The sequence below is a fragment of the Quercus suber genome, unplaced genomic scaffold (genome assembly GCF_002906115.3).
Source record: "Quercus suber isolate HL8 unplaced genomic scaffold, Cork oak 2.0 scaffold_8, whole genome shotgun sequence".
Classification (NCBI taxonomy): domain Eukaryota; kingdom Viridiplantae; phylum Streptophyta; class Magnoliopsida; order Fagales; family Fagaceae; genus Quercus; species Quercus suber.
The window spans coordinates 805,631-824,967 of NW_027069474.1; the positions used below are offsets into that span (position 1 = coordinate 805,631).

A 19,337-nucleotide genomic window follows, 5' to 3' on the forward strand; every position below is an offset into this window, starting at 1 on the left:
TTATGATTATTTTGCTCTCACTCCAAGTAAGATTAGATACAATAAACCCAGACTAAATTTGTATAACAGAGTTATGCCTTGAATAAGATTAGACCTTGATATCTTTAATAGATTAATAAAAATTATTTATAATTTTGATTGTCTTATGTGAAATGAGCTTTAAAATGAAGCTCAAAGGATGATTGTCTTATGTGGTGTGCGAGGGAAGTGGTGCATAGTCAAATTTCAATGTATAGTTGGAAGTCTTGGGTTCAATTAAACTGTTTTCCAGGAATCTAGCCAAAGTTATCCTCCTTTTTCTTTTTCTCTTTCTTTTTTCAAAAAGCATTCCTAGAAAAGAACTGGTAACTAGTACTGTAACATTTAACCCTCTTTACATTAACTGTAATCGGATATTAAAAATCTAATTAGTAATTAGCAAAGGACTAAAATGTTACTTGGTTTGCTTGTAATATCCTCATGGAATCACCAGTGGTCTACTGTTTTGCCTAGAGTTCTTTGTGCAATTCCTAGCGGCCCAAACCAACCTCACCTTCTCCGTTGTAAAAGTGGCATTAACATGGTCACACCCAACAATAGTGAAATTTGTCAAGAGCAAATTGGGCACAAAGAGAGTGAGGAAGTTTGTAAAAATGCATAGTAATGAAAGGGTGTCATTGAAATACTAACATCCATTACAAATCAACCTAATTCCTTATTTCCTGACCGAATTTGAATGGAATTCATATTTGTGCTTAATTCCCTCATTTCTTCAAAATGAAATTGAACACTGTTGGCTTTTTTTTTTAATATTATTTATTTATGGAACTATTGGCTTTCAGTTCCAAACAAAAGTTAAAGAACAAACTCACTTATTTTGAGTGGATCATTATTGTGGAAGCAAATGTCGAATTAATAGTTTATTTGCTCAATCACACTGTTAGTTAACAATCTTGTGGTATAACCTCTTCTTACTTGTTACAAGAGCCTCTCGAGGACCGTCCCCAACTTAGCTATTGAGCACATCTTTTGGGAAGCCAACTAATGTGAAATGCCTTAGCTAAATTAGGTGCTATACAATCTGCTAACTGTGTTGAATTTGATAAACCCACCGTTTGTGGTGGAACCTTTAAGCTGAGTTATTTTGTAATAGAATGATTTGCATCTAATATATTATGTCACCTTTGGTACCCAAAAATAAAAATAAAAAATTGGTCTCCCTTCCCTTTTCGTTTTTCGTTTTTGGATCTATTGGAGGCTATTTCAAGGCTCTCATGCTACCTGAATAAGAGGTAACCACAAATAGACTTTCTTCCGACCCTTAATCCCTTATCCCTGAGAGGACAAGATTTAAAACCCCCAATAAGAATTTGATCCCAACTCTTTACGACAATCAAAAGTCCATCTAAGACGACTCTTTTTGGATCCAACCCAACCCATAAAGCCACGAAATACTAACTGGAGATGCTGGGTTAGTTCTGGCCGGGTCAAGTTAGTCGGGTTGGTGGTTGAATATACATAGCCCTAACAAAAATAAATTGTCTCAAGAATGTAATTTTAACACAAGTCCAAAATGCGAGAATTCACAAAGTAACATAGTGCACCCTTGTGAACACAGAAGCAGCTCAGCTCACCTATGTTAAGTATAAACCACAACGTATTCAGTTAGTTAGCAATTAAATTCATGGAGATCATCACTATTTAAAACCAAGGACTGTCTTTGAAATAACCATCAAAAGATTACACAAATGACATTGAGAGAGGGAGAGCGGGGTTTGAGGGAACATATGCTGCAGATTAGCATCAACAACAACAATTGTCATACTTATTTAGCCCACGTTAATTCACGTATTGTCTACCCAAAAATAAGTAAAAATAAAAACAAAAAAGGAAGATTGGTCCAACATAGTATATGAGAATGCATACACCTGCCACACGAGGGGCCTCTCACTTCATTTTTGCTTCCTTAAACAGAACATGACGATTCACTCGAGGGTCATATTTCCGAAACTCCAGCTTCTCAGTCATCTTAGTTGGCTTCCTCTTAACGTAAAAGAACCCAGTCCCAGCAGTTGAGACAAGACGGATGAAGGTTGCCGCAGCCTTCTTCTTGTTACCCATTTCTAACTACACTAGAGAAAACCAATGAAATAAGTATCAGAAAATACATATTCATAAGAGGTAACAACAACAACGAAAAAGCCTTAGTCCCAAATTTTGGGATTGGCTATGGATCCTCGACAAGATTAGTTAGGATCAACCACATGTATTCTTTTTCCCCATTCTATTCTATCCAAAGTCATAGGCTCATAGCCTCTATTACTTCCTTAATTGACATGTTATTTTTAACTACTACAACTAATGTAGGTCCAACTCCCATGTATCTATGTAAAATATGTAATCATTACATGCAAATTACTATTTCACCACACCTGGTTTTGACATATAAGTTTGACAAAATATTCCTCCTCCCAAAACTTTGTCCACTCTAACAAAAAGCTCGATGGAACACATTGTGCAAACAAAACCATTTTAAACTTCACAAAGTTAACAATTTTTTTAGGTCTGGAATCATTAATAATCAAAAAAAGGTTTGAAACATAGGTTTGATAAGTGATGCAGAAAGAGAGAAAATCTTCCCAAAAAAAACAAAATTAAAGATATGCTCCAAAAGCAAAAAAAACCCAACAGGAAGTCAAAGATATAGGCATGTGACCAACAAAGCTCTCTTCACCAAAAGAATTCAGTTCACTTCCCTCTTTTCTAAGCATCATCATGTTTGTGTTTTGGATCAGTAGTCTGTGAGAAAACTTAAAGAAATTGAAGGAAATCAGCCGGTGAGATTTCTAGTACTGCTTGTAAATTTGTAGAGAAGAAAAATGAAGCAAGAACTATACAGGAAACAATAAAAATAGAGATAAGCGCTTAAGAGTAAAATTTTTCTTTTTTTAAAAGTCTTCTTTGATGAGTTTTGGAGGTTTGCTTGAGAATAGTACTCCGCAGCAAATCAAAGAAGTAGAAAAATCGCTTTGAGTGGGTCAGCATTATTAAAACAAATTTCATCTCTTTTTTTCATGAAATCATAAGAAGAACCATTTGAAAAAAAAAAAAAAACCTTTTTATTATATAAAACAATGTCATAACCTTCAAATCAGATTTCACACAGTTCAACATCCTACAAGAATTTGATTATCCCGCATTGCATTTTAGGTAGAACTAGGCAGAATATAGGCCATTACCAATTGCCAACCACCTAAATTAGAGATTTTGAAGATCTTAACAGGAGACTTCAAACAATCTGCTTCTTTTGTTAGTAACGCCTCTCATTTTGCTAGTAACCCGTAATCTCTAATGCTACATAACGCTAACCAAGCCTTAGTCCAAAACTTTGGGGTCTGCTACAGATTCTCAAAAATCTAATCAGGATCAGCCACATATATTCTTTTTCGCCATTCTATTCTATCCATAATTGACACATCCTTTTTATTTTTAGGTCCTCATTTTCCTTTTTATTTTTCTTAATAAGCACTCCTAATTCAATAACAAGAAAACGAAAAAGGTGAGCAAAAGTCATGATAACTGCACCATCAAAACAAAATAAACACTCAGCAAAATCTCAATTGACAAACAATGGAACTCAATCTGAATTCAAAATATGAATAGATAATTTCCACTTGACACTCCCAATTCAAGTTGCTGAAAACAGTAGTAGAAGCAGCAGCAGCAGCAGAAGCAAAAGCAGATTTTTACATTACTTAATAAATCAATCAAAACTCAGTTGAACTTAGGAGCTTCCCTTTTCAGCTTTCGGATTCAAAAAAAGCAATAACTTGATTAACAGTTGAATCGCAAAGTGAAATTCATCATTTTTTTTTTTTATAGCTGAATTTAGGAGCTTCAATCTGCACAAACTTTTTTCAATTTTCATATATATTCAAAAAGCAAAAACTTTACAACGACGACAAAAAAAATGAAGAGAGAATGAGAAATTTCGTAACCGTACCTTTTAAATCTTCGTGAAATTTTGAAAACCCAGCAAAAACCCTAGTGAGAGAAATTAGCTGCTAGAGCTAAATACTCCGCTCAGCTTTTTTTTTTTTAAATTTTTTTTATATAATAAATAAATAAAACTAAAAGAACTAAAAATGGTGAAATGACAAAAATGACCTCAAGAGTTGAGCTTATTACCCAAAGTGCCCCTAAAGCTCATTCAGTTTTGTGTCACGGTCCAAGGTTTTGGTTTCTCAAGGTGAAAACTGGATCAGTTTTTGAGTGAAAGAAGTCGGTACCCCTAATTCTTCGCTTTTTTTTATTGAAAATTTTTTGATTTTATAGTGGTTTATAAGCTCACAAGTTCATTTCTTATTTTTTATGGTTAAATTTGTGGTTTTGGAATAGGGCGAGAGAAATTGGAATTGGATTTGGGGATTTTGGTATGGCGAGTGTGAGTCCGAGTAGCGCGGCGGATCCGAGCGGGGAGCCGATCCCGACGTCGGCGGTGCTGATGGCGGCGTCGAAGCACATAGGGTTGAGATGCGAAGCGGAGAACTTGGAGTTCCTCAGGTGCAAGAAGAAGGATCCTAACCCTGAGAAATGCCTCGACAAAGGCCAACAAGTCACTCGCTGCGTTCTTGGCCTGTATGTCTCTCTCTCTCTCTCTCTCATTTCCTTTTATTCTTCTTATGTCATTTCAATTTGTGCTATTTTGTTGCTTTGTTTGGGTGCTGAGACTGAGAGAAATGTTGAAGAAGATGAAGCAATTAATATGAGTAATTGAATGAGTGTTGGAATTTTTTTTTTTTTTTTTTTATAATTTTGGGTTTTTTGAGCTAGACTGTACTTGGAGGATAACAATGTGGGTAAAATTGACTTGATTTTGAAGCACTGTTTGTTTCGGCAATAATATTTTCTAGAAAATGAGTCAATTTTTTAACAGTATTTTCTATAAAACTTGATAGTAACCTTAAATAAGTAGGCAAACAATCTCCGAATAGAGTTAGTTTTTCTTTAACTCATTTTTCCTGATGCTATCAAATACTGGAAAACACGAAAAAACTATTTTTACACCAAATTTTCAATTGTTTGTATCGAAACAAACAGATCGTCAAGTCGAGGTACGCAATTAACTTGATTTGAGGTGGACTTGACTTGATTTTGAAATTTGAGGGACTTTGATTTTGAGTTAAAATTGAAGGACGGAATAAAGTGAGAAAATGTGCTAGCATTACTGAGTATTAAAAAAACTAAAGTGTCAATGAGCTCTAGCTCAAATGATATCTCCTTTGCTTGTAAAAGCAAGGTCCATGAAACCAAAGACCTTACCATCCACCTGGTGAAGTTTCTTTGAACCGTTTTTTATTCTTTCATCTATCTTTGGTGTCCTTGGTTTTTAAAAAATATTATATCTATCTATCAACAAAAAAAAAAAAATTATATATATATATATAGAGGTGGAGACAGTTTTCAATCTCTAAATCTTATTCTAAAGTTTTGTTGTAATTGTTTGTGTTTCCTTTTGAATTAAAGTTCTTTGGTCTATATAGTTAACAACATCCCAATGCAAACCATTCATTATTAAATGAGTGGTTTTGGTTTTCTTATGTCTTCAGCCTTTAATCAAAACAGTGTCTAACACTAAGTTTGGCGTCTATATAAGCCATTGATAACATGGTGAGAGATAAACTGCAATTCAATTTGAATGTATACATTCTCTTATGGTTGGAATCAAGAAAAGGCCAGGGAAGGTATCATTATATGATTGTTTGACTTCTATTGTTTGTGATTCCTTGTGTTTCGTTGTGTGCAAGTATGCAACCCTTAACTTAGTGTCTCTTTAACTACATCCATGAAGGAAGAGCATTATGTTGGTATGCAGGATTTATCTTGGGTATAAGTCAAATTTTACAATGTTTCTTCTTGAATAATATGATTAAATGATAAGGCTGTCTCTCTTTTTGGTGTCCTGAGACTAAATATCCTTAGGAATTGCAAAAACATTTTGCACATAGCTTCCCTCTGCTAAATTTGACTGTAGATAATCCCCTATAGACCCTTCACAAGGTGAATTTTCAACCTTATATTGATATTCAGAACTTATTGCTGTTTAACCTCATGTTTAAATTCTATCTTCTTCTTCTTTTTTATACTCACCACTTAATCTTTGATCTTCAACCTTTTTCCATGTACTATCAATCATATAATGCATAGCATTGTAGGCAGAGTTATTTCTTAACATTATACTCTTCTGGAAAACCTCCACACCTATTGGGGGGGATAACACTTTGGGGAGACTCCAATTGAGTAGTTAATGTAATATATAGGGTCACCACTTTACCTAAAAACTTAAAGACTGGTTTTGGGTCCAATTATGTTATATTAACAACTCATTCTTCTCAATAGTATCCAATGTGGGACTTCACTACTCAACTAACCACACTATTCACTCGTGAATATTCTAACACCACCAAAATAAACTCTAGAATATCATTGTTTGTTAGTTTTTGGGATGGAGATTTTGTAATGTTGAAATCTTAATAACCAATATTTTGAATGAGAAACCCAGATAACATATTTGCAATTGTGTTATTAGTAATAAAACATCTCAATCTAGACTATGATCAAGTAGAACTTGATCATGATGACATGACTTGATTAAGGTGCTTTTCTGAAGAAATAGCTGTGGCTTTACTTTGCAACCACATGCCCATGCTTTTGATTCAGTTAATGCTTGTTGTAGCTCATTGTTGGAAATTCTTGTGGCTTGAAATGAAATTGTCCAATGGTCACTACTTACTGAGGAACTATTTTTGTTATCCTCTTCTTTTCAAATAATTGAACTTTCTGGGCTGCAGAGTTCTGAATCTCATTTAGTGAAACTTAAAATCAGGCTCTTATCTTAGGTTGTTATGTCTAAAACTTGATAGAGATGTGTCCACATTGAGTTGTACGTGAAAATCATCCAAAAAGCTCATTGGATTTTTCTATGACTAATCTTATGAAATCCAAGTTGAAGCAACAGAAATCACAGAGTCAGATTACTCAGATAATTACACTGCTCTGTGGTTTCCTCTATGCCCTCAAGGAGACATAATCCCCCTGCCCCCACCCTCAACCCCTTTGCAATAGTATGTTGAAACTATAGATGATATTTCTTGAATTAATAATCTTCAAGTTTCTTTTTAAGCTGGATTAGTATGTTTAAATTATTCCCATTAATTAGAACATGACATTGGACAACTCAACTGTTCAAATGAGCCTCCGATAAGCCTAGTAGGATATGCTTTCAGTTGTAATTTTATTGGCAAGCAACTACTTGTTAGTGTTTTTGGACATTCATCTTCATGTACTCCATATAATTCACACAAATTACATAATTCATTCTTGAGGCCACATAATTTTTTTATGGTTCTGTTATAATTTATGGAACTTTGTGTAGTATTCTCTCAAACCATTTGCATGGAACTTTTTAAGATTTTGCATCAAACATGCACAGTGGCATGCTTGTTGCATTTTTAATGATGGGATTGTTGGCCCTTGCAGGCTGAAAGATCTTCACCAGAGGTGCACAAAAGAGATGGATGGTTATGTTGGATGTTTGTACTACTATACAAATGAGTTTGATTTATGTCGCAAAGAGCAGCAAGAATTTGAGAAAGCATGCCCTTTGGAATGAGAAAATAAGCCTAATCCCATGCGCACAATAATATAGGCATATTGCATTGAGCAAGTGCTGTTGTTGCACACAGTTTTAATGGAACTTGTCTGTCGACATGGATATTTGTCACCCATTTTGTATGTTCAGTGTTCAGATTTTTCATTGGAAATGTTTCCAATCTCGACAATGTTGCCCTCTTTTCAAGCATAATTATCGATGACTACTTTTCAAGAATTTAATCATTATTGCCCCTTTCTTTTTATGTATCTGGTAAGCATATTTTATTGGTATTGTGCTTGAGAATGGCTTACAAGAACTGGAGCACCAGAACTGCATCAGAATGTAGCCTAATGCCCACTGTTTCACAATATTAAGATCTTACTCTTTTTTTTCTTTTCTTTTTTGATTGGAAGTCTGCAATATCATTAAACTTGGGTAAGACCCAGAGAAATTACATCAGAATGAACTTCAGATACAATAAAAGGGGGAGTGTCCTCCACCCAAATAATACAATCTTCAATTTCCTTGGCATGTCTATCCATTAAATGAGCTGCTTTGTTACAATCCCTTCATGCAAAACGTGCTTTCCAGGATTTGAAATTTGGCAGCCATGCCTTAGTCCCCGAGATGATTTGCTGGATTGATAAAGGGGCAGGTTGCTCTATGAATGACCACCTGCGAATCCCTTTCAATAATGACTTCTCTAAGTCCCAGCTCCCAAGCAAAAATTAAACCACACTCCGCTGCCTTGGCTTCAAAAAGCTCCAAAAGGGAAGCGAATCCTCTTCGACAGTGCTCCCATGATCTCTCCTTTATCATTCCGAACTATTACTCCCAGTCCACAGTGCCCTACGTCCTTGAATGTTGCTCCATCTATGTTTATCTTGTACGGTTGTACCACCCGTGGGGTGGAGGCATCCGTAGCTCCTGTGCAGATTCACGCCTTGGGACTGTGATGGTTGTTGCTTGTCTGAATTCCTCCATGTACTTGCAAGCATTTGTGACTATCACCGTTGCTGTTTTAGAGGAACCACCGTGCCTGACATCGTTTCTATTGTTCCAAATGCCCCATGCCGCGGCTATAAGGACTTCCAAATCGGCATTTTGGTGTCGCTCTCTAAACAACCAGAGTAAGTCACAGAAGTCTTTTGGTTCCTAGGTGGTCTTAGGTGGCTTAACATTGAGGATTGTCCACACTTCCATGGCCAGGCCGCACCCCCAGAAAACGTGACTCGGTGTCTCTATGGCTTCATACATGTCACGTTCTACGTCAACTTGAACATGGCGGTCTCTAAGGCAAGTCTTGGTGGGAAGAATATTTTTACTTGCTCGCCATCCAAAGTTTCATAGTTTGCATGGGCATTTAAGGTTCCAAATGGTCTTCCAAAGGCCAGCCATTGCTGTACTGTCCGAGCTTTGGCCTCTGTCTTCGCTTTCCTAGAGTTGTTGAGCAATTCGGTATGCACTACGGACGGAAAACAAGCCATTTGCAGTGGCTGACCAAACTTGTTTGTCTCTAGTGGGGAAGGAGCAGAGGGGGATGCCAAGGATAACCTCTGCCTCATGTGGGAGGAAAGTGTTACAAACAATGTCTTCTTTCCAGGTGCACAAGGTTTGATCAATTAAGCTTGATACTTGGTTTCCATCTTGGAGATTCTTCCTAGGGCTAACAGGCTTGAAGTGGGTAGGCATTGGCATCCATTTGTCTTCCCATAATCTGATCTTGATGCCATTGTCGACGCTCCATCTGGTACCTTCAACCACAACATTCTTGGCTGCCATGATGCTTCTCCATGCAAAGGAGGGGTACTTCCCCAATTCGGCTACAAGGAATGTGAAGTTCTCAAAGTACTTGGCTTTGCAGACCTAATGAAAGAGTGTGTTTTGGTTATGCCTTAACCGCCGCCCCTGTTCTGCAAGTAGAGCTAAGTTAAAGGCTTTTAAATCTTTGAATCTCATTCCTCCATCTGCCTTAGACTTGCATAGTGTATCCCATGCGATCCACAGAATTTTCCTCTCCTCCTTTTTTCCCCACCAAAACTGGCTAATCATGGCCCCAAGCTCCTTACATAATGAGTCCAGAAGCTTAAAACAGCTCATGGAGTATGTCAATGTGGCTTGGGCCACTGCCTTTATATGTGTTTCTCTACCAACACTAGAATGTAGCTTCTCCTTCCAATCGGCAATCCTTTTCCCCACTTGGTCCTTAATTTTGTTAAAGGCTTTCTTTGTCCCTCTACCAACTAATGAAGGCAATCCCAAATATTGCTCGTGCTGCCTAATGACTTGTGCTCTAAATAGTTCTTTGATGGAGTCTTGGGTTTCTATATGTGTGTTTCTGCTGAAAAACAGGGATGTTTTGTCCCTGTTCATCTTCTGCCCCAACGCCAATTCATAATCCTGAAGAATTTTTCAAATGTTGGAGCACTCAGTCATGTTGGCTTTGCAAAAAATAAGGCTATCGTCGGCAAATAGTAAGTGGGAGATCTGTGGGGATCTTCAGCACACCGAGACACCATTGATGCTTCCTCTGTTTTCCACTTTGCTTTAGCATGGCAGAGAGACCTTCCCCACATAATAAGAAGAGGTATGGTGATATGGGATCACCTTGCCGAATACCACGTGTTGGTCAAATTAGGCCCTTAGGCTCCCCATTCAAAAGCACAGAGTATGAGACACTTTTTATGCACATCATCATCAATAATATCCAGCGGTCATGAAAGCCCAACCTTGTCATGATCCGTTCTAAGCAAGGCCACTCGACATGGTCGAAAGCCTTACTCATGTCTAGTTTGATTGCTATGAGGCCCTCCTTTCCTTTCCTTCATTGGTTAATGCAATGCATTGTTTCAAATGCGACAAGAACGTTGTCAGTGATTAACCTGTCCGGTAGAAATGCACTTTGAGACATGCTAATGATGTGGGGCAAAATCTTCTTAAGCCGGTTAGCCAATACCTTAGAAACAATCCTAGAAAGCACATTAGTGAGACTTATAGGGCGGTAATCCGTGACTTTTTGAGGATTGTTTCTTTTTGGAATAAGACATATATGGGTGGCATTGATGTTAGGAGGCATAATTCTAGAATTCAAAATATTAAGAACGCATTCAATGACATTAGGACCAACGATATTCCAAAACTTTTGATTAAGGGTCGTCAATGGGCCGAGTCGGGCTAGCCCGGCCCATTTTTACTTGGCCCAAGGGCACAATGGGCTGGGCATAATGGGCTATTAACTAGTTAACGGGCCGGGTCGGGCTGGGCTGAAAGAGAAAACCTCAGCCCATGACCCTGCCCATGGGCAATGCCCATTTTGTCTTTAATGGGCTAGGTTACTAAGTTTGGCCTAATGGGCTACCCATGAGATTGTGTTAGCATATTATTTTATTATTTTTAGAAATAAATAATCAATTTTTAATAAGGAAATAATCAATCTAGTTTTTTTAAAAGGAAAGAATCAAAGACTTTAATACTTAATTACAATTTTTTTTTTTGTCAAATCTATTTAATTTTTTTTTAAAAAAGGCTTCAAATAGTTTTTTATCTGTATCTTTAATAAAAAAAATCAAATGGTTAATTCAAATTTGCTAGACTACTAGAAAAATATATATTTAGTAAACTAAGTTTAGCACAATTACTTTAAGTATCTTAGTGGTTAGAAGAGTTTTCTTAAGAAATTCTATTATAATATCTCAAGATCAATTCTTCATATACTTCCTATATATTTTTATTAAAAATTTTAAGTTATTGGACTGGGCAACGGGTTGGGCCAACAGGCTGGGTTACTGGGCTAGCCCACTAGGTGCCCATGGGCATAAAAACTAGCCCACGGGCCTGGAGACTTAAGCAGGTGCATTTGTTGGAGTGCAATCCAAACTTCGTTGGGGTGGAATTCCTTGGTCAGACTAGCATTCATCTCCAGTGTCACTTTGGGTTCTATAGCTTGCACCACAACATCGAAACAGGAAGGCATGTTTGATTGGTAAATGCTTTGGTAGTAATTCAGGACAATTCTTTCAATATCCTCATCACTCTCCATCCAATTCCCCTGTTCATCTTGTAGTCCTAGGATGGCATTTCTCTGTCTCCGTTGGCTGGCTGTGGAGTCGAGTAAGATCTTATTCTTATGCTTCCATAATATGATCATATTGGAGCATTCTAAGACTGTTCTTTAGCGGTAGAAGCAATGGGAACGTGGCAGGTTACAGGTGATAGCATGGTATCATTGCTACCTCGTAGAGAAATCATCTGTGTGCTGTTTCTACGTCCAATGTTTGAATGTCACTTCAATTCAAGTAGACAGCTACCTCACATTACAACAATAGCCAAGTCATGCAGCTATAACTCCTGCGAGCCATAAATCTCATCGTGTCTCAATTTGATCTTAAGGACAAAACTACAACCCCAGGGCAGAGCCATCTCGTCCAACCTTTTGTTCTGTTCTGTTAATTTGGGCCGATTTCAGAGACTGCATTATACTCTGAGGTGGTATTATGTGTACCGATACTTAGAAAATTCTTCTCGCATGAGGGTGCGTACCACATTAATGGCTTGTTTGGAAGTTTAGAGAGGGAGGAGAGTAGAGGGGAGTAAAAAGGAGGGGAGTAGTGGGGAGGAGAGTAGAGAAGAATGATTCCCCTCCACCTTGTTTGGATGTTTTTAAAATTAGTAAGAGTGAAGAGAGTACTTAACCCTTCTCATTGTGTAATTTTGTTAATATAATAAGGGTAAATTAGGTAATTTACTTGGTCAATAGTTTATGTACTCTACTCTCCCTCCAAATCTCTCTAATTTGGGGGAATTAAAAATGGGAGGCTAGAGGAAATTGAAACCCCTCCAAACTCCTCCCTCTCTTTCCTTAAAAAACTTCCAAACAAGGTAATTAAATTACTCTCCCTCCCTCTACTTTACCCCCCCCCCTCCTTTTTTAAACATCCAAACAAGCCATAATAGATCTGCTCTCGTAACGAAGGGGACATGTAACATGTTACACAAAATATGAAAATAAGAACTCCTTTAAATGTTAAATGGGGTATGAAAATGAGAACTCCTTTAAATGTTAAATGGGGTAGCTGGATTCATGTAGCTGGATTCATCCGATCGTAGGTCTAATAGGAGGAACATTCTTTGGGCTGGCAGTGCAGGAGCTGTATCGTGCTAATATACAGTAGTTCAGCACAATTTTTGGGTCTTAAAAAGAAAAATGCTACACATTTTTTTTTTTTTTTTTTGCCTGGACATTTTTCCTAGCCTGCTTATGTACAACTTTTTTAATCTCTGCTTTTCTTGGTAAAATTATACTTCTCAACTTATTTTTAAGCACAAAAAACCAATGAAAATAAACTCTCCTTGTCCCCACCATATGAACGATGAAAGGCAACAAAGGCGCCAATGATATACTAAATTACTAGGTAGCGAAATAGACCTATGCATATCAAAAGTACATGGTTCTACGGTAATGCCTTTTACCACAGATGAAATTTTGGCATGAACATATCAACGTTTATGCATCACCTGGAACCTAGTAGTTTCATCTAGGACACCCATGTAACTAGAAAATGAACCACCACAGCCAAAGATCAAACCATGAGGATGGGCACAGCGCCAATCACCACATATGTAAGGGATAAATTGTTAATTAATTCAAAAATATTTATGCCAAAATAAATTTTAAAACTAAAAACTACAAGTTGCAATTTGTACAATAAATAATCCATTCCCACAAGTTGCAAATGGTGACTTACAGTCAAATAGAAATTACTTTGCACCCCAAATAAGGTAATGGTTTTCAAAAACCAAAGCAACCACAGAAATGAGTTAATGCTCCTTCAGAAATTACAAGCACCCATTTGACTAACAAATGAAAGGGTTAAATCTTACAAAACACAACCGGATAACAGTCATAATATTACCAATGTGCATGCCCTTCCAAATACGAAACTCATTCTTCTTCTAGCCAAACTAATGTTCCGAATTTGCTTTGAACCAGTGAAAACACAACATGAGAGCAGCATGCAACAACCATCAGCGAGGACTGCACAGAAAAAATAAAGAAACAATCGCCTTTCTTTAATTAACCAGTGCAGATTTGATAAAGAAAAATTATCTTTAGATCTTCAATTAGGGAACCGCAACAGATACTGTCCGTGCAAATGGAACCTCAAGAGATCCATATGTAGAGCCATTTTTTTCAAAATAATTTAGATCTAGAAACTGACACAAAGGCAAAACTTTCTAGCCCTAAACGGCAATCATAAACCCAATGAATAAGACCTACCTTATTGAATTTATTTAAAGATTCAAATATAGATTACCAAATATGACACATAAAGACCAGATATACTGATGATACAGAGTGTATAAAAGATGTGCATTAGAGAGAAGACTATCATTAATAGAATCTGAAAAAACATAAAAGGCTTCCTACCTGTAGGATCGTGACCGAGACAGACTGCGATTATTGCCCCTTGGACTTAATGACCTACTTGGTGCAAAATCCCTCTCATCTTGGGGACTCCGACCATTTTCTCTTGGACTTGGGGACCTCCTGTACTCCCTCTCATCACGTGGAGGAGGTGATCGTGAAAATGACCTAGATCGCACGGGAGAACGATAATCATCCCTAGCCACGTGGTCCCTGTCTCAGGGGCAAGAGGCATACATTAATTTATAAAATAGGAATAAAAAAGGATAAGAAGGAAAACCAAAGCTGATAAACCAGCACATAGAACAAAACTACATATATCCATACTGAATAAATCACACCAACGAGAATCATCTCTACTTTCACAAGCAGAAACCTGTCCAAATTGTCATATCCACAAAGCTTCATCAACAAAATTAACTTCACCACACAGTCAATGAGATTAAAAATGGGTTTTTGTTTTATCACTTACATCCTCTTCAAAATCTAATTGATCAAAATATGGCCTTTACCTGCACCTTTCCAGGATTACGGAACAAAAATATGATACTTGATCCAAACAGTGAAAGTTAGGCTCTATAATGATGCAGTGGATGATCAGCATCTGATAACTTCATAGCTTTCTTGGCACCAACTTTCTAAAACCTCAAACTATCTTTTTCTTGGACAATGTCCTCATATCTCTATCAGTAAAAACTTTGAATTGCTTCCCTTCTTTGAAGAAGATTTCTTTCTTTGGCCAAATATATGCTCTATTGTTTCTTTCTTAACTGGATGGTATATGCAAAACAAGATATCAAACTTAACAAAGTTCTTATGAAAAAAATATAACTTGAAAAGTTTCAATAAGAAGGAAAGTATAAAGTACTCTCATGATTCGAATCATCTCTTGAACCAAATTTATCTTAGTCAAGTTCATTCAAGAGTAGCCAGCCTCACAAACCAAAAGTAGGGCAGGAAAGCCCATGCAAGTTGTAGAAAATAGCTGGGGAATGGGAGATTATAGATAATACTTATGGAGAAACTTTGATAGAAATGAAAGCAAGTTGGCCATCACTTTATGCTCTCTTTTCTTGTTAATCTTTTTTAACCCAGAAGTCTTTAAAGTCTCCCCTTTCACTTTAATATCTGCATAAACAATGCCACCGGCAGATATTATTCATTGGAACACATGCGACATTACCTCTAAGATAACAACCTCCGTACATAAAAAAGTCACAACAAAGGACGGTCATCAAGGTTAAAGGACTGGATATTACTTTTTAACTTTCCAAGACATCAAGCAGTAAACCTGCAATATTTTCTCAATCTCACACCAAAAACCAAAAGGAAAAGAACTGCAATATTTGGTTGTTAAAATTTCTTATATAAACAATTTTGCAACATCAGAAGATAAGCTCACTATTATACAAAAGCTTATTAATCCTGATATACTAACGTCCAATGAAAACCCAAAAGACATATATGTCAGAAATTGTTCATGTCAAATGTAAACTTTCCTTCAAAAGTATAACAAAGCCACACAATTTCACCAAGAAACAAAAACAAACAACAAAGAAAAACATAACAGGTAACAATCTACCAGAATTCATGCAAAGGCATACAGAAACTGTGTTCAGTTACCAAAATATAAACTAACAATTTTGACTCATAAGTGCTACCAATGAAAATATCAAGTATATTAGTTTTAAATTCAAGCTGTATATACTGATTCTCCACCTGTGCCACTTAAATTTATTGGCTACACAAATCAAACATCAGATAAAAATAAATATAATGAATTCACATCCATGAAAATTGAGATCTAACATATATTCACATCCCACCCTTTTTCTTACTTAATGAAATCAGTATTACAAAATCAGATGAACATTTAGATTATAATCTAACAATACAACTAAGTATAATCTATTTTAATTCTCAAAGAAATTGAATTGGTCAAACATTACACAGCCAATCCCAAACATAGGAAAGTGTAAGGGTTGTTTTGAGTAGACAACCAAAGGAACACAAATGGTCAAATGGAAGGCTTTGTTGAGTTCAATTAATTATATTACATTAGCAATAACAAAACAATCATATTAAAACGCTATTATTCACAATATTCTGAGCTTCTTGTTCAAGTTTTATAGGCAATCTCCCATTACTACTTGATATATAGCAGAAGCATAGCCATTTCTCCATGACTCTACGGAGCAATTTAAGTTTTTTCTTTTTTTTTTTTAATTCAATCGTTACACTAAGTGGGGGAAGGGGAATTAGAACCTTGGTTCTCCTCATGGACTCAATATTTTTGCCTGGACCCGACAACATATGAAATAAAAAATGCCACATATGCATACCCATTGAGTTATAACAAATAAGATGATGTGCATACCTCACCTCAAGGAACATTTAAAAAAGAACTATGCTCCAAACACACTGGACTAAAGGAATAAGAGGAGAAATGATAACATTTAAAATTCCTAATTATAGCGAAACCTCTTCTAACGGATAGAATGCAAACCTTGAGTCACGCCTAACTGGAGTTGGAGACCTTGAGTCAGCTGTGAGGAGAAAAAAGAAGAATCAGGATAATTTAGTAGAGATTTTAAAGGTAACTTCATAATCTCATTTCACAAAGAGCTACAAATATACTTTTACAACTTTATAAATAAATAAAAATTAAATGCACAAGTGAAAGGTCAAACTGACAGCGGTATCGACGTCGAGGGGACCGTGGTGGAGTTCTCCTTCTACGGCTACCTCCATATCGATCACTACTTTATTATGGAGAGAAGAGAGGAAGAAAAGAAAAGGAGGGTCAACAGGTGATTGATTAAGTAAACTTTTTTTTTTTTTTTTTTGAAAAGTAAAAAGTTTATTGATATCAAATAAGGAACACCCTAGTACACAGGCAGTGTACAAGGGGTCAAACGATAATAATAATAATAATAATATTATTATTATTATTATTGATGCATAACGGAAGTGAACCGAATGTTGTAATACCTTACGCGGGTAGTTGTACGCATTTCTTGAGGAGTTTTTCTGTTCTCTTCAGCAAACACAATTCTTATCTCCCGTCCACCAATAATTGTATGGTTCAGTTGTTGTTTTGCTTCCAAAGCATCTTCAGCATAACGGTACTTCACAAATCCAAAGCCTCGTGGCTCCCTAAAATTACAAAAGAACACAATTCAACATCATGATTTTAAATTATGATAATAATGGAAGCAAAAATTCAGCAAATTAGCAAGTAAATGAATATCCATTTCATAGAAGTATTTCCTCAATGAATTCTACTTCTTTCAACACACATAAACATCAACAATAAGAAATTAAAGGACTTCTAACATTCTAATCTATAATTTTACCAAATTCCATTCTTGTAACCAATATCTTAATATGAGACATGTTTTTACTCTGGACATATAGAATTAAAAATACATAGCTGCAGTATTCATTCTTGATTGATATTGAGCATAAAATCGATTTTTTATAACTAATATTAAATGTAGAAGCAATAAATAGGTTGCTGTTTTACAATCCAAAACATGAGGATAGCATCTCAATACAATTTATTCTAGGCATATGCATGTACTCTCTCACACAGTTTCACAGCTCCCATGAAGAATTAGAATACAGATATAACTAAGCTCACAATCAACACAGCAAAGGATTCAATTTCTCATGACCTTAGCGCAACGGCAAGCAGCCACTACCAAGCAATGTGTCACAAGTTGAAGTCTGGGAGTAAGGCTGACTACCAACCACCCAAGAGAGGAGCTCGTACAATGAATTCAACCCTTTTTTCTTAAGCTACACACAACCAATGAGCCTTAAACCATGACCTCGGGTACGAGGTGCCAATTGAGCTAGAGCTCATTGGCAATTCAAGTCGGGGAATCAGCCTCTCCAAAAAGGTTAAGTCTGACTACTGACCACCTCTCTCAAAATTCAGAGAAACCGACTTTTTTTAAAAGTTTCACATGCACCCAGTGGGTCAACTTCAGGTAGGAGGTGCCAATTGAGCAGAGCTCATTGGCAATTCAAGTCGAGGAATCAGCATCTCCAAAATTTTGAGGCAAGGCAGACTACCAACCACCCCTCTCAAACCTCAGAGAAGCAGGAGCTTCGGGCACTGAATTCAACCTTTTTTTTAAGTTACACACGCACCCAAAGGGTCTTAAACCATAACTTCAGGTAGTAGGTGCCAATCAAGCTAGAACTCATTGGCAATTCAATTTCTCATTATCTAACATATAAAGTCCATAGAAGCAACCAGTTTTGACATGCAACACGCACACACACACAAAACTCGAAAATAAAAAATCAACGATGTAAACATGTATAGTAACAAAAATCAAGCATACCCAGTATAGTAATTCTTCGGAAGATACACATCCTTCACCTGACCAAACCGCTCGAATGGACCCCTCAGATCTTCAGGCCTGAAGTAAACACCATAATTTAAACCCTAAATATTCCAAATTTTTTTCTAATAATCCAGAACCAATTCATCAAATTAGAATTAGAATTAAAAAAATTGAACATAAACACAAATCCAATTAAGAAATTCATGAAACTATAAAATTTAAAAAAAAAAATTAAAATTATTGAAGGAGTAGAAAAGACCTAGCGTCAAGGGGGAGATTGCGAACGAGCAAGCCAGAAGGAGCAGGAGAGCGACGCTGGTCTCTGTACGACCTGCTGTCACGGTAGCGATCGCGAGGCTCGTCGTCGTAGTATCGCTTGCGGCCACGCGGCGGGGTTCTGCTACGGCGGCGAGGGCTGTAGCTTCTGCTTCGGCTTCTGTACCTCGCCATTTTTTTTGCTTTGCTTTTTTTTGGGGGGGGGGGGGAACCCAAGAAGGAGGAGAAGAGCAGAGAGAGCAAAAACCCTAACCCTAGAGGAAGAAAGAGAACAGTGAATTTGTTGTGTCGTGTGGGTTTCGAAAGTTTTGGAGGGAGAGAGGGATAAGGGTTCGAGTTTTATTGGGGAGACCAATTTTTATTAATATATATTTCCTCAAAGTAACCCCTTTTTCACTGTGCACTGAGTGAGCAGACACTCGGTACGCTTTCTTGCTAGTTAAGAGTCTGTTTGGGGCTTTTATAAAGTCTTTTTCTCTTCTCTTTTCTTTCCTTTGATATTTTTTTGATTGAGTGACTGAGTTTGGATAGCGCGGCTGTTATTATTATTATTATTATTTTTTTTTTTTTTTTTTTTTTTTGGTCTTGTGGACTGTTTACTGAACTTGCAAGTTTTTTAATAAAGATTTTGCTAATATATGTGCTA

The 19,337-nt window shown here is 36.7% G+C and overlaps 3 protein-coding genes across 5 annotated transcripts; 1 reads left to right on the forward strand and 2 right to left on the reverse strand.

The window, feature by feature from the left end:
- Positions 1-1,677: 1,677 nt before the first annotated feature.
- On the reverse strand, positions 1,678-4,113 carry LOC112009244 (uncharacterized). 2 transcript variants are annotated; one of them, XM_065775402.1, is made up of 2 exons: positions 3,983-4,113; positions 1,678-2,111 (listed from the first exon to the last, which is right to left on the reverse strand). In XM_065775402.1, the coding sequence occupies exon 2, from the start codon at positions 2,098-2,100 to the stop codon at positions 1,927-1,929; it is 174 nt and encodes a 57-aa protein (XP_065631474.1). In that variant the 5' UTR covers positions 2,101-2,111; positions 3,983-4,113; the 3' UTR covers positions 1,678-1,926. The 2 variants fall into 2 exon arrangements, with proteins under 2 accessions (XP_065631474.1, XP_023897349.1); XM_024041581.2 differs by having other exon boundaries at positions 1,678-2,106; positions 3,983-4,091.
- Positions 4,114-4,133: 20 nt separating this feature from the next.
- LOC112009243 (NADH dehydrogenase [ubiquinone] 1 alpha subcomplex subunit 8-B) lies at positions 4,134-7,872 on the forward strand. Its single transcript, XM_024041580.2, has 3 exons — positions 4,134-4,260; positions 4,378-4,617; positions 7,519-7,872. Exons 2-3 carry the CDS (start codon positions 4,415-4,417, stop codon positions 7,649-7,651), a joined length of 336 nt encoding a protein of 111 aa, XP_023897348.1. The 5' UTR covers positions 4,134-4,260; positions 4,378-4,414; the 3' UTR covers positions 7,652-7,872.
- A 5,457-nt stretch (positions 7,873-13,329) lies between these two features.
- On the reverse strand, positions 13,330-19,108 carry LOC112009234 (serine/arginine-rich SC35-like splicing factor SCL28). 2 transcript variants are annotated; one of them, XM_024041574.2, is made up of 7 exons: positions 18,675-19,108; positions 18,413-18,490; positions 17,049-17,213; positions 16,752-16,816; positions 16,564-16,603; positions 14,061-14,270; positions 13,330-13,667 (listed from the first exon to the last, which is right to left on the reverse strand). In XM_024041574.2, exons 1-7 carry the CDS (start codon positions 18,863-18,865, stop codon positions 13,658-13,660), a joined length of 759 nt encoding a protein of 252 aa, XP_023897342.1. In that variant the 5' UTR covers positions 18,866-19,108; the 3' UTR covers positions 13,330-13,657. The 2 variants fall into 2 exon arrangements, with proteins under 2 accessions (XP_023897342.1, XP_023897340.1); XM_024041572.2 differs by having other exon boundaries at positions 16,752-16,819; positions 18,675-19,107.
- Between the last annotated feature and the right edge of the window lie 229 nt (positions 19,109-19,337).

Bases quoted from the DNA above. Each gene is read 5' to 3' on its own strand.
- LOC112009244 (XM_065775402.1), bottom strand. From the start codon at position 2,100: ATGGGTAACAAGAAGAAGGCTGCGGCAACCTTCATCCGTCTTGTCTCA.
- LOC112009243 (XM_024041580.2), top strand. From the start codon at position 4,415: ATGGCGAGTGTGAGTCCGAGTAGCGCGGCGGATCCGAGCGGGGAGCCG. The intron at 4,618-7,518 runs GTATGTCTCTCT...TGGCCCTTGCAG, and splicing joins ACTCGCTGCGTTCTTGGCCT to GCTGAAAGATCTTCACCAGA.
- LOC112009234 (XM_024041572.2), bottom strand. From the start codon at position 18,865: ATGGCGAGGTACAGAAGCCGAAGCAGAAGCTACAGCCCTCGCCGCCGT. The intron at 18,491-18,674 runs GTCTTTTCTACT...TGTTTACTTCAG, and splicing joins AATCTCCCCCTTGACGCTAG to GCCTGAAGATCTGAGGGGTC. The intron at 16,820-17,048 runs GTATTACAACAT...TCCATAATAAAG, and splicing joins CGTACAACTACCCGCGTAAG to TAGTGATCGATATGGAGGTA.